At 37.5% G+C, this 16,612-nt stretch overlaps 1 protein-coding gene across 4 annotated transcripts in view; it reads right to left on the bottom strand.

Annotated features, from left to right (window-relative positions):
* Positions 1-738: 738 nt before the first annotated feature.
* Positions 739-16,612, bottom strand: part of MUSK (muscle associated receptor tyrosine kinase) — a 96,275-nt gene continuing 80,401 nt past the window's right edge. For 2 of the 4 annotated variants that reach the window (XM_004747788.3, XM_004747790.3), the window contains 6 exons: positions 16,377-16,552; positions 15,696-15,719; positions 10,062-10,263; positions 9,356-9,547; positions 7,841-7,989; positions 739-6,686 (listed from right to left, as the gene is read on the bottom strand). In XM_004747788.3, the coding sequence (XP_004747845.1) occupies positions 6,004-6,686; positions 7,841-7,989; positions 9,356-9,547; positions 10,062-10,263; positions 15,696-15,719; positions 16,377-16,552 (1,426 nt within the window). In that variant the 3' untranslated portion in view covers positions 739-6,003. The remainder of the gene's footprint in view (positions 6,687-7,840; positions 7,990-9,355; positions 9,548-10,061; positions 10,264-15,695; positions 15,720-16,376; positions 16,553-16,612) is intronic. The other 2 variants (XM_004747789.3, XM_004747791.3) reach the window with 1 other exon arrangement.

The following is a 16,612-nucleotide window of genomic DNA, read 5'->3' as shown; positions in this document are numbered from 1 at the left end:
AGAACAACTCTTCATTTGTCATTTTGTGTGTTAAATCAAAGATCACCAGACATTTGTGGAAAGCAAAACCATGAGAGAGGAGAGGCAGAAGAAAGGAAGAAAAAAGTAATATAAAGGACAGAAGTGTACATAAAAACTCTGTGACATTTTACATGATATTTTATCCATAAAATGAGAATTAATGGATATTAAAATACATTATAAAATTGAAAAAATTGAATATCACTTCTTTGGCAACACATATTTACATCATCATATTATTGTGGATATTGTTCCTTTTTTTTCATGATAAGAATCAACCTATTGTCAACACTCAAATCTTAATTTGTTGCAGAACCAAATGCAGATATTATGGACCCTGACTGCACAGAGAGAGCTGTACAGGTGACAGCCTGCAGGGGACGAGGGAAAAGATTGTGGAAATGTGGGAGTTTTAACTGTATCTTCCATAGTCCAGAAGCAGTGGTATATCTCTAAGTGTATCATTTAAAGTATAATAATAAACAATATAACTGCTAATAACATATCTCAGAAACTTAAGAGAAGTTAAAGTGTTCTGAACTGCCCATCTTTTATGAAGGGAGCTATTACATACCTGTTCTAGTTGATTGATCCAGAAAGAATATTTGTTAGAAAGTAAGTGTATTTATTAGAGTTGCATTGATAATCATTAGAAGACTGAAACCAGAAATGGGTAAAGTGGTTTGTCTTAGGCTAGGCCTAGAGATGAATCAGAAGAGGGGCTCTTTTATTTTTTATTTGTACCCTTTTAGGAATATTTTAAAAAATAGGTCTGTGTATTGATTGCTATTATTGATAAGTAACCATTATTTTAAAATAAACCAACCAGGATCATAGAGGAAGAAACTCCTAAGTTTTAGAGAGTATTGTAATGCTGATAGCAAATTCTAACAAAGAAGAAAATTATAAGCTTTTAATCTTATGAGCTTATAAATGCTGATGCAAATAAATGTTAACAAAATAGGTTTGGTAGTTCATTCAAAGATTGATGTGACACATCCAAAGAGAGTTTATTCCCAGAACATAAGGATATTCCAACATTTGGAAACCAGTTCATACATTTCTACTTACTGACAGATTAATGAAGGAAAAAGCCACAATCATCTCAATAGATTGAAAATTCAACATTCTTTCCTGATTAATAAATTTTTATAGTAAAAGACAGAAAGAAATATTATCGATGTGATAAAAGGTTGAATCATGTATGACAAAATTTAACTCCTTAATATATAAAGTGCTTTTACAAAGCAACAAGAAAAAGATACACCCAATAGAAAAATAATAGAAGATAAATCACAGAGTAAATCAATTGTCACCAAAACATTAAAAAAATTCAACCTTATCGCATTTAAAGAAATGTAAGCATAAGCTGCAAAATAAAAATTTTAAGCTATTATATTTGTAACCATTATAATTCTCAATACTGGAGAATTTGAAAGAAACAAACTCACTTTTTCATCTAGTTGAAAGATGTATATGTTGATAACATAATTCTGGAAGATAATTTGTCAATATATTAAAAAGCATTGGAAGTGTATATATATGTATCCTTTGATCTAGAAATTACGTTTCTAGAAGTTATATCTAAAGATATAAAGATAGATATTTGCAAAACTTAGCAATATGATTAATAATCAAAATATATTTATAATGAAAAATAAAAGTTAATGTCCAACAATGGAATAATAGTTAATTATTATAGGTCCATATGACAGAATATTGTTCAACCATCAAAAGTGAGGTTGTATATGAATACTTGTTGATATGGAAGATGTTTATGATATATTCAGTGAAAAAACAAAATGCAAAATAATGTTAACAGTATGATCTTGTTTTCTTTTAAAATAATTCTCTATAGCTAGCTAGTTAGCTATCGAGCTATCATTTATCTATTTATCTACCTACTTATGAATCTATCTGAAAAAAAAGCTGGGACAGTATTTATCATGATGTTAATGTTAGTTGCCACTGGTTGGTATTTTTTCATTTTTTCATTTTCTCTATTGTACATTGTGTATTATTGGATATTATTTTCTTTTCAAAAAATTAACAAGTATTGCTTTTGCAATATAGTAAATACTACTGTAAGGTAAAAGCATGTATATATTTTTTCTTTTGTTTAAACTATGACAAAGTTCTAATACTCTTTTTATAAAATGACTCTTACAAATCAATTAGAAAAATGAACAACACAGCAGAAAAATGGGCTCTAGTTGATTCCCAAGATAAAAACTATAAATGACCTAAGAACAAGAAAAATTCAACTTCCCTAGTAATTTAAAAAATGAAATCAAAATGAGGTAATCTTTTTCTATCACCAAATAGACAAGTCTTCTAAAAAATAGAGGATTAATTCTCTGTGACAGCAAATGTTTAGGGCTGTGAGATCACTTGTACAACGCAGATGGGAACAATATTTCTAGAGAATATGATAATACATAACAAAAGTCTCAATGTTGTGCATGCCATTTGGCCCAGACGTCCCCTTTCTCAGAATTTCCATAAAGAGATCATTATGGACATGTACAAATAAGGATGCCCATTACAATATTGTTTATAATAGTGAAAATTAGAAAAAAGACTCAAATGTTCAAAAATAACTAAAGTATGGTATATCCATAAATAAGAATATTATTCAGAAATTAAATTGGACTTTTAGAAAAACAGTTAATTACATGGAACAGTTTATAATATACAGCAAAGTGGAAAGAAGTTCTTTTTCTGCTTCATCACAAACCAGGGAATGTGTTTTTTTCGGTACCACCTACAACTGCCTGGTGCTCTTGTCACATCTGATTCTCAGCCACTTAAGATGGCTTGTTGGTGCCTGTTCCAACACTTGGTAACAATGGTACTGTGTCTCTCTCTCTTGCCTCTCCTTATAAATTTATGCCGTGATTTTCCATCGTAAAATGGGAAAGATCTACATTTAACAAAGAAAACAGTACTGGTAAGTAATGGGTCTGTGTTTCAGAGAGCACGGAGTATATAATCTTAAATAACTTGAAAATGTACTTAGAACTAATGAAAAAATAAACATGCCATTTCTTTGAACTTTTGATTAAATCAACAATGCCAAAATACACTTTTTTTTTTTTTTTTGTTATTCAAGACTTGGAGAGGAAATTAATAATATAAGGGGTATAGTGTGTGCTTTGAAACTGCATGTAAATTACAGATCCTGCTCCAGAATAATCAAGATTCAGTAGTTGTTCCCTCTACAATCATGGGAAGCACCACAGTATGGTGATGGAGAGGTCAGCCTCTTTTGGTCCTACACTAGGCTGTTGCTCTTTGGGCCTGGGTCAGTTATGCAATCTCTCTTTGCCTGTTTCCTTACCTAAAAATGGGCATAACGATAGTACAGAAATTGCAGGGATAGGATACAATTAAAGATAATATATTTAGAGGCCTTAGAATATATATGGTAACCATTCAGTAACTGCTAGCTGAGAGTATTATTTTTTATGACTACCATTATTAGGTCCTTATTAGGGGATTTCTGCTTATTTTAGTTTTCAGTTACTTTAAGTATTTAGTAAAATTGAATGGTTTCTGTAACATTTACTTGCTTACTCATCTACTCACTGTATTTCCCAATATCTTTATGATTTGTTTGCTTTGGAATCTTAAATATCAGAGTCTAAAAATACACAGAGAAATTCACGAGGCTGTAAAAGCCAAGAAGAGACAGAAAAGTAAGGGCAGTGATTCAGCAGAACGGATGGAAACAGAAAAGAGCTTAAAGTGGCATGTGATAGAACCAGGTTATGGACATCTGGTTGTGAGGGGCAACATGACTCCTGCAGCACAAGTCACACGCTGGGTACTAAGTACCTGTCCTGACCCTGATTTTCTGTGGGCTGGCTTTTTTGGTTGGCTTGACTTACGTGTCTTTTATAATAAAACTTTCTCAGCTGAGGAAACCCGAAGACCGCTCTGAAGTGTGGAGAGTACCTATTACATACAGGTGTGAACCAAGTCAAGGATGCTGTGGATATTTACATGAAAGGTCCACAAGGGATCCTGGGCCTCTCCAGCTTTTCTGCTTTATTGGCCTCTTGGCCTTTTGTTTAGGACACAGGCTGCGATCTTATTCTTCAACTTGCCCTTTGAATGACTGTCTTAATTTTGGACTTACAATCCTGACTTTGATCCAAAGCACCTCTCTGGGTCTCTGTCCTGAATTCTGACTTCTCTGTTGATGAATCAGAACTCGGAATAAGCATGTCCTCATGTTGTTCTAGCCATGGAATTCAGCTGGCACTGAAATGGAAGGAAGGTTGTGATAGAGTCTGAGTAATGGGCAGTTGGATTGAAAGGCAAGGGATATGAGGAGGGTTTTGGAAAGTAAAACTGATAGACTGTCAGGGGTGAAGAAGAGGGCAAAGTCCAGGGTAATTTCTACGTTTTTGTATTGCTTGCCTGGGCCTTTGGGCAAGAAATGGCAGGTTTTCCAGCAAAGAGGATAAGTTGTTGCATAGAGGCAGATTTGGAGATTTCAGGTGGCTTCTTCCAGCAGATGGTTGAAAATCTACTTTTAAGAATTCAGACCATTTCTCCATTGTCCTAACTACCAATTAGTTTGAATTAGTAAGTTGGTCTGCAGTAGATATGGTTATTTTCTTGTCCCCGTTTATATGCTTTTCAGGAAAATTTGGGCTCATATCATTTCCTAAATAAATTCATATTATTCAAGTTGAGCTTAGAAAAAGATGTTATCATGTGGAAGTCTTCTGAAAAATCTGTGTACCAGGGATCCGAGTTCCAGAGGTGTTTTGTTTTGTTTTGTTTAACAATAAAAATGTTACAGGATTGGGTTAATAGTCCTGCAGAAAGTTGATAAATAACACTACATTAATTCTACTGCCTATGGAATTGGTTTCTGTCAGGATAAAAAATGTCAGAATGCCCCCAAACATCAAGTTTTAAATAACTCAGAGCCACAAGACCATCTTGTGACATCTCGTAAACTATGGTTTAAGAGATTTAATAGGCTGTGGCAATAAATTAATGAATATCAAATTTGAAATGTGTAGCTTCACAAGCATGTCCAGAAGAAAATGCTATTACTTTGCAGAAGTTATATACATATCAGTCTACAGTGTTACTTTAAAAGTTATTATGTCTGTCAGGGTATTTGTTGCATATATGAGGTTAAAAAAAAAAAAAGTTAAATAACCAAAAGGACAGAAAGTCATGGAAAGTGAAAGAAAGAAAGTGAAGGAAAGATATCAATAAAAATTTCAAAGAAAAAGGTAAATTAATGAGACACAAAAGTTTTTTCAGAAAAACTGTAGGAATAAAATAAGCAGATGGTATTTATGACGAGGGCCACAAAAGAAAAACTTCCACAGGAGAAGCAACACAAAGACAGAAAAGGAAATTTAAAAATCACAGTAAGAACACAGCCTTACTGATTTATCATTTTATTCCTTAGAAGCCCTCTCTCAATAAAGTATACCACAACTCTGTAGAATACAAACAGATATAAAATTACTCATAAATGCGAGAAAGAAATTCAATAAGGAAAAAAACCCAAAAACACCAGCACCCATCTTCGGGTGGGGAGACAATGTTTTTTCCTTCTCAGTTTTCCGTACTTGACCTAAATGTCTTCCAGGAAGAGACGCTACTTCCATAATGGACGGGAATTAACTCTGTTCAAAATGAAGCCCTGCATCACATCTCGTATTAAAATTTAATGCAGCAGAGTCTAAGCCTGCCACCAGCTAACTCAGGGACCCAAGAGGTGTGCCTCCCCGCACACCAGGCTCCAGGTTGCCTCTGCGGGGTGGACTGGGCATGCGTCGGTCTCCCGCGTGAGTTCTGCGCAGGCTCGATTCTGGCCGGGACACAGACTGCGCATGCTCCCGGAGTCCGCCAGCCTTGCTTCCCAGCTGGGGACCGGGGCTGCGATGCCAGGGGCTCCCACGGTGTCATAGCGGGCAAGGCAGCGTTGCCCTGGGCAGGCGTCCGCTCTCAAATGCTCACCGTCCCCTCCGCCCTCTCGCACATTCGCTGCAGGATGCGGTGAATGCTGGGGAAGCTGGGCCTGTCGGCGGGCAGCTTGCTCCAGCACAGGCGCATCAGGTTGTACAGCTCCAGGGGGCAGTCCTCGGGGCAGGCGAGGATGTGGCCGTCGCGCACGTAGTAGATGACCTCCTCGTGCGCCATGCCGTAGTAGGGCTGCAGGCCGTACGAGAAGATCTCCCACAGCACCACGCCGTAGGCCCACACGTCCGACTCGGTGGTGTAGCGGTTGTAGAAGATGGACTCGGGGGGCATCCAGCGGATGGGGATGGCGTCATTTTCATTGGCTTTGTAGTAGTCCGCCGAGTAGATGTTCCTGGACAGGCCGAAGTCGGCGATTTTCACCACCATGTTCTCTCCCACCAGGCAGTTCCGGGTGGCCAGGTCCCGGTGCACAAACTTGCGCTCGGAGAGGTAAGCCATGCCGGCGGCCACCTGCCTGGCGATGCAGAGCTGCTCGGCGCAGGAGAGGGGCGGCGGGGCAGGGCTGGATGCCTGGGCCCCCCCGGACAGGTCGCCGTGGCTGAGGCTGCACCGGCTGTGCGGGGACATGCTGCGGAGGAACTCATTGAGGTCACCGTAGGCCATGTATTCGAAGAGCAGGCACATGGGTTTCCCGACCGCACACACACCTGCAACCAAAATCACGCGCCTTGTTATGCGGGGTGTCTACCGTGGCTCTCCACGAGGAGCGCTCCGACAGCCAGTGACCAAGGTTGGAAAATAAGGGGCCCTGGCCTTCTGTGGACATCATCACAGCCCAACCCTGTCCCCATCTGTCTGTTCACACATCTCCTATTTTCCTTTTAAAGTTCGGCTTTTCTGTCACTCCCGCTATAATGCCTCGGCTCCCAGCCCTACTGATCAGATTTTTCTTCTCTTGGCTTAGGGCTTGCCATCCCATGACAATCATCCATTTGTTTGAGGTTTCTCTTCCAACCTGTTAGCACTTTGAAAGTAGAAATCAGGTCTTACTCTTTTTTAAATCCCACACACCTGCGGGGTATCTGGCACAGTAAGTGCTCGATAGGCATTTGGTGAGTGAATTTAGTAATGGATGCTTGTTTTGATCGTGTGATGTTCTATGTTTCTTCTACTTCTTTGAAGAAGGTTGGTTAGGAAGAGGTATGAACTTTGGAAAGGATGACAAAAACAATGGCAAAAATCTTAGGTGAAGTACTCAGTGAAACATTTCAAAATTTAGGTTTTACAGTGTTTATTCTAGAAAGAAAAAAAAATGTGCATATAGAGCCTCAGATTTAGTGCCAGGAGGACATTTGCAAATTTTAAATTCTTGCTATATTTGAGAGGGAAATGGGACACCCTAAAATATTAAATCATTTAGGTTTCACAACTTCATATCACTGTAAAAATAGATTATGAAATCTGGGAGTTTTCTTTCAGACAAAAATTAGAAGTCTCTGTTCAAAAAGGAAGAGAAGTAATGAATACCATTATCTTGGATTTTTTATTTGGGGGCTGGTTTTTAATTCTAGGGATTTAGCAATCAGTATATTTATAGATTCTAGAGAGACAAATTAAGAAATGATAACATTTTTATGAGCAATTTAAAAAAACAATTTTTTTGACCTTTGGTTATTTAATATAATGTTCCATGGTGCAAAAAATACTATATAGGAAGGAACAGAGATGTCCCTCTGATGAAGAAGTAACGGAAAAGGCACAAGTGTAGGATGAAGGAGGAAAACTTGGAAAGACTCCGTTTTGCAATAAATGCAAATAATTTCAATAAGTGCAATACATTTCTTCTTTTCTATTTTCATACCTAAGAGTTTCACAATGTTAGGGTTATCGAATTCTGCCATGAGGGCTGCCTCCCTCTGAAAGTCTGCTTGCATGTCTGCTGAGGCTTCTTCTTTGAGCATCTTCACAGCCACCATTGTGAAAGGTTCATAGGGAAGTAAGCCCGGAGCCCTGAGAGATACATTTATATAGGAAGAGATCAACTATCAGGAACATATACATATTAACATTCATCTACAAACATTCATATATATTCCTTCCACTTTTGCAGCCTTTCCCAGAGCTACAGAATAAAAAAAAAAAAAAGATGGCAAGAGTAGATTGTACTTAAACCTTTTTGATGCCAGTTAATAAAAATCACTGGGACTGTTTTCAACACAGGTTGTTTGAAAAATGCATTATTTGTAAATGTTAGGAAATCTGAAGAACACAGATCCAATAAGATTGTTATTATAGCCCTAAACCCTTGATCTCTGGCCAGAATCTAAATTCTTGGATGACAGGGACCATGGCTTACTCATCTTTGTATCCTTTTGAAACCTAAAGTGGTGCCTTGCATATTTTTGGTTCCCCATGAGTATATGTGTGAGATTTTCATTAATCATGTAACCTCCATAGGAGGGCTACTGTGAGTGACAGTAAGGTTGTGTCCTGCCCAAGAACACCTGGACAAAATGACAATTGGTGATTAAAACCAAGTCAACATTCCATGGCCCAGTTGTGTGTCTGTGAGCCATATCCATGCAGAAGGGACATTTCCTTCTAGTTCTCACAGAGACAATAAATGGACTAGCCTTGGCTCTTATACATACTCCTTCCTTGAGCTCATTGTTTTCTGGCATTTTTACATTATTTTTCCTCTTTTCTGCTTTGCCATTCTATGGACATCTATTTAATATCTACACATGTCAGGCTCTGAATTCTTTTTTTTTTTTTTTAAAGATTTTATTTATTTATTTGACAGAGAGAGATCACAAGAGAGGCAGGCAGAGAGAGAGGAAGGGAAGCAGGTTCCCTGCTGAGCAGAGAGCCTGATGCGGGACTTGATCCCAGGCCCTGAGATCATGACCTGAGCCGAAGGCAGCGGCTTAACCCACTGAGCCACCCAGGTGCCCCAGGCTCTGAATTCTTAACTGGAAATACTAGGTCAAAGTAAATTTTAAATAAAGTGGAGAAAATAGCAATAGAAAATGGAAGAGAAGTAAAATTTACGGTCACTAAAAACAATGCAAGAAATTATGATTAAAATGTACCATAAAATTATTTTATGAAAAGGAAATAAAATTAAACTTTGCTAATGGCTCATAATTTGAACACTACATAAATGAAGATTCTTTCCTACCCAGCACTGTTTTTCAGCAGAGAAGAAAAACTATTGAGATTCAAAGTACAGTACTCAGTAAAATGAGGTTAACGATGTGAAGAATTATTTGATAATAATTATTGCACATGCAACCTAGGCATCAAGGTAGTGGTCTGGTAACTTTTTAGACACAACATATTTCCGTGGCAAGATTTTTCACATGGGTAACTTTACCTTGCTTGAAAGACCCTTCCAAATGCTCCCTCTCCAATATCTCTCACGTATTCAATGTTATTCCTTGGGTATTCCAGGCTGAGCAATTTGGGATTCAGAAGGAGGGGCATCCTCTGGTACATGGGGTTGGGATGAAGTCTGTCTAGCAGAAGCTCAGAAGGAAGTGTAGTGAGGGTTACTGCTGCCGATTCTCTGCAAGTAAGACAGGGAAGACCAGTGATAAACTCAGGATCAGGTGAGATCTTTGTACTCGGGCTTGGGTTTTTAAAGAGATACGATGTTAGGAGGAAACAAAACGAATTATACCAAGGCAGCGGAAGATCCTTCAGTTTTAAAGTAAGAAATGCTTTCTTTTGTCTGGGAGTCAGAAGGTACCTTTCCTTAGGAATTTTGTCACTATCCAATCTGGTGTGGCAGTGGGCCTAGGGGGTAGGGGCAGATAGGGAGCAGGAATGGCCATATTCTTCCAAATTATTGTTTAGATCCTATCTGCTGTGAAAAATTAACCTTAGGACATGTGATCCTATGCAAAAAGTTACTGATATTTTCAAAGATCATGGTGGGGTGCTTCATCTTAAAGCAAGGCAGTGGATGTCATAAAGAGATGCAGTGTTATATATATTCCTCCTCCTGCCCCCAATTCCAATATTCAGTTTGTAGGTTTTAAAACATTACTACATGTGGTTAGCTTACATTAGAATCTCACCTTTTCTTGTTTTTCCATTGTTTTCGTCGTCGGCAGCAATAAAGAGTAGTCACAGTAAGAAACACAAATATGGCAAAGCTGGACATGATGGAGATTATTACAGTCATGGAGTATGTAGGTGAGACAGAGAACGAGGAAGAGGAAGAGGAAGGCAAGTCTGGAATGTCCACGCTTGGCTTTGAGGACGTCATGGGTGGGAATGCTGTAAGTAAACAAAATTCTTTTCATTCATTCTTAAACTTTTAAGAAGCAGTCTTTGCATTCAAGCAATCTTCACTAAATTCAAGCAAATTTAGTAAACTAAATTTAATTTTAAGAGTGGTTTCGTGGATTAGGTTCTCCCTGGTTATATATTTCTAAAGGCCAAGAGTAAAAATCCAGAGATCCAGCTGTCAGTCAGTCCAGCTTACAGAATCACAGAATTTTAAAGATGAGACCCAGAGAAAGGAACCAATTTTTCCAAGACAAATGCAGATCCTGGGCTAGTGCTCCTTAAATTGCATCATGTTGTTTATGACCTGACAACAATTATGGAGCTAATTAAGTTATTAAATGAAATAATTTCATGAAATTGTGGTCAGGATCATCTAAAGCTGAGCTTTTGTTACATTTACTGTTTTACAAACAAAACAAAAATAATAGAAGAAGATGAAGAGTGGAAATACAAGGACACAAATGGGAAGTGAGTTCATCCAGAAATTGAGCTCCTGTCAAACTTTTATTAAAAAGGTCCATGCAAATATGAAGACAAGGCAAAATCTGCATTACTCTGGAAACCAAATGATGTCATGTTTGTATCACTCTGTAGAGTGCAAAGTCTTCTGTGTATCTATTAAAACAACCCTATTAATTTATATTTTATATTCTTTTAATTGAATAAAGACAAAAACATGGGTACAGAGTATCTTAATAATATAATTGACAAGAATGTTCTAATAGCAAACAGTGTACTTTGTACCCGACATGGAGAGAATAAACCCTATTTTCAAATATTTGCGGAATACTGACAGACATGATCTTTGGTCAAGCCACAAAAATAAATCTCAGATTTCAAAAGCAGAAATTATGTGGATTTATTCTTTGACTAAAATGCAATTAACAATAGACTAAGTAAAATCCATTAGGACATCTAAAAAAAAAATTCAATAACTTTTCAAAGAGTAAAAAGTAGCCATAGTGACAGGTTCAAAAATAGCTTCCTGATAGGGCATATGAGCTTTGGCCAAAGGGAAGTTCAGTGGTAAACTCATAGAGTTATCTTTCTCCATTAGATCAAAAGGATGAAATTGAATGAGCTAGACATTTAACTCAAGATTTGGAAAAAGAAACAAAAATTACAGAGAACAGAGAAAAGTAGCTGATAAAGTAACAACCATGTACAAGCAGAAATTAATGTTAGAATACACATACCACAAATGCTAGAATTTAAAAAGAGGTCAATAGTTGGTCTTACATTTATAAAGTAGTCTATCAGTGGAATTTTAATTTTTAAAAGACAAGAAAGGCACAAACATACGAAATTAGGAGTGGTAAAGGAGTTATTACAGTAGATTGAAATAAAAATGCAGTAATACATAATTATGTAGTTACATTTTTTTAATCTTTAGAAAAATGATAGGACCATATTACCGAATTTGAAAAATCAGAAAATCTGAAGTTAGTCATACCCAGGAAATTTAAAAGTCATTATAGAATTAAGGATACATTCTTTTGGTCTTGGAAGAGATTAAATTTCCAGATTTTATAAAATGTTCCGATAAGAGAAAAATCTATCAAATTATTTTAGAAAGTTATAAATACTAACATCACAGCCTGGCAATGTTAGCACAAGGGAAAAGTGCATACATAAATTAAGGAACATAGATTTTAAAAAATCCTAAATGAAATGTTAGCAATTGGCTGCAATATAGGAAATGAATGTGTTTGATATAAGAAATATACTAATATAGCACATCCCAAAGTCAAAAGAAAGCTTTTATTACAGTAGATGCCTAAAGCTGTTTGAAATAGGACACTTAATAAAAGTGATGACAAGTAGCCAGAGATTACAAGGGGTGCCCATTGGATGACTTTTAATGTAGGAGTGGAGACAGTTTTTATGGCCTGAGCACCAATGGCTAGCAACTGGTTTTAGAGCCTGTGGAGATCCAAGTTTGGTCATTGCTGTGGCAGGAAGACCATCAGCTCAGGCACGGAAACTGGAAGAGTAGCTCAGCAGTGCATTTGTGCAAGAACAGTGACAGTATTTCTCATGAGGTATCACGGCAGTGGTGGACTTTGACTTCCTAGATTCCTTTATGATTGGCTTGAAAGCCAAATTGACTTTCTTTGAACTGAGTCTTATGAAGGCTTTTTTTTTTTTTTTAATTAATCCAAGATGGGTGGGGAGGGGGACTTAAATTGGAAAGCTAGACTTCCTGCTAATAATAAGTAGGAGCAAGCATTGCAAGACAGGAAGAGGCAACTATTTTTGTATCTGGATTTTACAGAGCGGTTCAAACCATATTTAACACATGAGGGAATGTAATGTAATTTGCAAAATTGGTTGTGTAGTCTCATTAGTAAATATTAGGATAATTTTTTATGAAAAATATTAGACATGGGGCGCCTCGATGGCTCAGCAAGTTAAGTGCCCAATTCTTGATTTCCCCTCAGGTTATGATCTTGGCGTTGTGAGATAGAGCCCCACATTGGGCTCCATGCTCAGCAGGAGGTCTGCTTCAGATTCTCTCTCCTTTTCCCTTTGCCCCCTACCAAAATAAATAAATAAATCTTTAAAAATATATGTCCGACATAGAGATTAATCCATGAAGACTTAGTAAGATTTATTTTCAAAATGCAGAAGTTGGCATTGTTTGAGTAATAATTTTGCTTCATTGATTTAATTATATCTTCCTTTCTGGATAGTTCTGTTATTCCTTGTTTATTACTTCTGATGTATTTGTTGTGGCCTTCCCTAGTGACCGATTATCTCTTTGGATCCAAATTATCAATCTGGGTCCCCTTCTTTTTGTCTTTTTCTTCTCTCACTGATTTTATCACATCAGGAGAATTTTTATTTACTCATTCATCCATATGTTAATGTATTCACTAAGTTAACATTGATTTTGGGTATCCAGAATACTGTGGTGGACCTGACAAATCTTTGTGTTCAAGTATTTAGCTGGGGAACAATCGGTAAATTGATAATTATAATAGAATGTAAGAAGTCTTATAAAACTTACAAGCTTCTGAACATCCAGGGGCAGTTCAGCTCCAGGTCTAGATACACTAGGTAGGTTTTCTAAAATCAATAATTTTAAATTAAGTGTAAAGGTTGACTAGGGAATGCCCAGTTGAAGGAGTATGTGTGGGGTGGAGCAGGAGGAAAAGGGGAGGCAGGGAGGGAGGAGGAAGTATTCCACAAAGAAGGAATAGCGTATCTCAGGGTCCAAACCAAGCAGTTGTGGTGCTTTCCTAAAAGTGCACCTAAAAGTTTCCTTGTTGACTTGGGGAGTGTGTGTAGAGAAGGCTGCAGAGATCAGGTCTGGGTCATAAAAAGCCTTGCATGCCAAGGTAAGTAGTTTGGACTTTGCCCTGCAGTAAGTGGGGAGAACCGTGGCGGGACTAGCATCAGTGGAGTAGCGTGATCAGCTTTTTGCTTTAGAAAGATCATCGGCCTGCCTGCAGCCTGAACTCTCCAGAGTTGGAAAGAGATGTTTAGTAACACACCATTATAGAGGATTTCCACCAGGCAGGTAATAAGGATAAAGAGAAACATCTCCAAGTTTGTTTCTAAACAGAAGCAGCAAATTGCTTATAGGAAAAAGTAACCAGACTCCTATCAGACGGCTGATCGTTTTCAAAACAAGAAGCTAGAAAAGAGTGAAATCACATCTGTAGATTACTGACGGAAGAGAAATGTCGCTCAAGAATGTGTCCAGCTGATACAGCTTTCGGCTCTTCAGGTGAGAGAAAGCTAATCTGAAGATCAGCTGGGAGGCGGAGACTGTCCCCCACAAGCCCATCTGAGGAAAAACAGAGTGCGTACAGCTCTGCTGAATTCAGGAATATTGAAATGCCTGCCAAAGAGGCAAAGTAAATAGTACAAAGACATTACAAGTTCAAAAACATTCTTCATCTCAGCAAAAAGAAAAATTATAGAAATGAAAACTACTGAAATTCTACTGTGTATGTTCAAGCAAAAAAATAAAACAAAAACAAAAAACCATTCCATCACCCTTCAAAGTGCACTGGTAAGAAATATTTGAGGGCTTTATACACTCCATAAAATATGGGACACTCTATCTAGTTAGGATGTCTTCTTTGCTTAGCCATCAACCTACCTTAAAGGCCGGAGCCGATTTCTTCAATAATAATTGCATTTAATCAGGGAGCACGGTTTTAGATGTTCCCCATGACGTGGCCAAGTGAAATGATCCACTCATGACATTTGCAGTTCATTTTCTTACAGGTACCAAAGATTTCATTAAACTAGGTTTTTAAGAATAGGGAATTGGTTTATTGTAACTAATTTATGCTGTTCACAACTTTTTAAAATCAGTATACGAGGCAGAAATCTGGATTTTGTGTGTGTGTTCATATTTAGTCTAGGACTGAAGGTAAGTACCTTCCATACAGTGGAATGAATGCCTGGGTGCATGAATGAGTAAACAATCAAGGGATAATGAAGACCAAAGTCACCAGTTAAAGGTCCAATCAAACTGAACTTTAGCTGCTCGTATGACAAAGAATCGAAACATTTCTTTTTCATTCCTTCCGTTTGGAAATAACAATTTGACAGGCTTCCAGAGTAATAGATTTTTAGGGTTTCCATGCTGCTGCTGTTTATTAACACCGAGCCGTTCAAGTGGGACCAGTAGCATTCATTCTTCAGTCCTTGAAGGAGGCTGGAAAAATCAAGGCCTGGCTCTTAGCCAGGTGCAGAGGCAGTCAGGCCCCGAAGATAGATCACAGGAAATTATTATGATTTAAACCTTAGATCACTCAAATCAGTGGAAGTTAATTGACATGAAAACTTTTCTAGTTTCATTCTGAAGATTTCTGCATTCTGGTAGGTTAAAGCATCCTCAGATACAACTTTGTGTCTAAGACATCTCTTTCCAAGCAACCTTCTTGAATTCTTCCCTAGGGATTTTGAGGCACCCAGTTTTAAAACTGTTCGGTTTGACCCTGTAAACTTTATGCTAGAAAGTAGCTGTCTTAACACCCATCTTCCAAAAGAAAGATCTGTTGTCACAAATGAGGATCATGAATTGACTCAAAGAACAAATAAATATTTGTTTTCATCTGTAAATAATTAGATGTTATGAAAATCAAAAATGTAAAATCAAAAGGTGATATTTTCAGTTTGGCTTATTTTGTAGCCATAGAAAGGATCAAGCAAGTTACAACCTTGGGGTAGGGGATATTATTTGTATCATTTAGTAAATACAGTGCTCTTCATGGCCTAATTAGGAGCTGTAAGCTGAGATTTCTGATGATCTTCCTTCCTGTTTTACACCAGTCAGCTTAGCAAAAAAAAAACCTTTGAGGGGGCCGTACATTCTGTTCTCTAAGTATGAGTGTAAATACGCATGCACGAATCCAATTACATACACATAAAGGTTCAAGGGCACAAACAAAATTACTTACTTGTTAAGTTTTCCTTTTTATAATCTGAGGGGGAAAGGATAAAAATTTGTTTTAAATGAGCATCCAGATAACCTCAAATATTCTGTGAGTGAGTGCTAAGAAATGTGAGTTCTCTTTCAGTTTTTCAATATACAACTGGAAAGCATTCTTTGCATTCGAATGAGAAAGGATTGTGTCATTGAAATTAAACCAGCTGTTAGGGCTAACAACATGTTCCTTCCACATGAAGTTCATTAAACAACATGCAGAGATTCAGCTTTGTTTTGTGAGATCAGCATTTTCAGCCATGTGGCTTATTTTTGCATGCTTAGAAATCTGCTTTGCTGGCTCAGAAGGGGGACTTTATTCTTTTATTCCACTCATCTGACACAATATGAGATTTCTTAGCCTTTTCTCTGCACATTCCAAAAAATGTTACAAGCTCTCGTTCTGAAATAAGATCTTAAGCAGCAGTTAAAAGTGCTTCTTAATTTCTTTTCGAACAAATGAAATTAAACCCCAGTGCTAACTTGGGTAATTAGAATAGACAGCAGGATTCTGTAATTAAGTATCTAAAATGGGCAGAACTCACAAAATACATTAGAAATGCCTAGAAATATTGGGAGATTTAAGTTCACAGCTTAGCTTCTTCAAAATAATAGATTTGTCTTAAGCTCTAAAGTCTTGAGAGAGCTCTGTTACCTAAATATGGCAGTCTGGTGCAGGCCGTGGGGTCCCAGTGCATGCTGGGAAGCTTGTAGCAATCTGGCATGGAGAGCGGGTGCATCCCAGATCTGTAGAGTCCTCTGTGAGTCTTTTCTTCCATTGCCTGCCATTCTTTTGCACAGAAGAGCTCCTTTACTGCCAGGCAGTATTCTCTAAAATATTTTATGGAGAACAAAACTTGATGAATCATAGCATGTCAAAGCCAAATTTGT

The sequence above is a fragment of the Mustela putorius genome, unplaced genomic scaffold (assembly GCF_011764305.1).
Source record: "Mustela putorius furo isolate JIRA1106 unplaced genomic scaffold, ASM1176430v1.1 tig00000580_pilon_pilon_pilon, whole genome shotgun sequence".
Taxonomy (NCBI): domain Eukaryota; kingdom Metazoa; phylum Chordata; class Mammalia; order Carnivora; family Mustelidae; genus Mustela; species Mustela putorius.
This window is presented reverse-complemented; position numbering and strand designations above follow the sequence as displayed.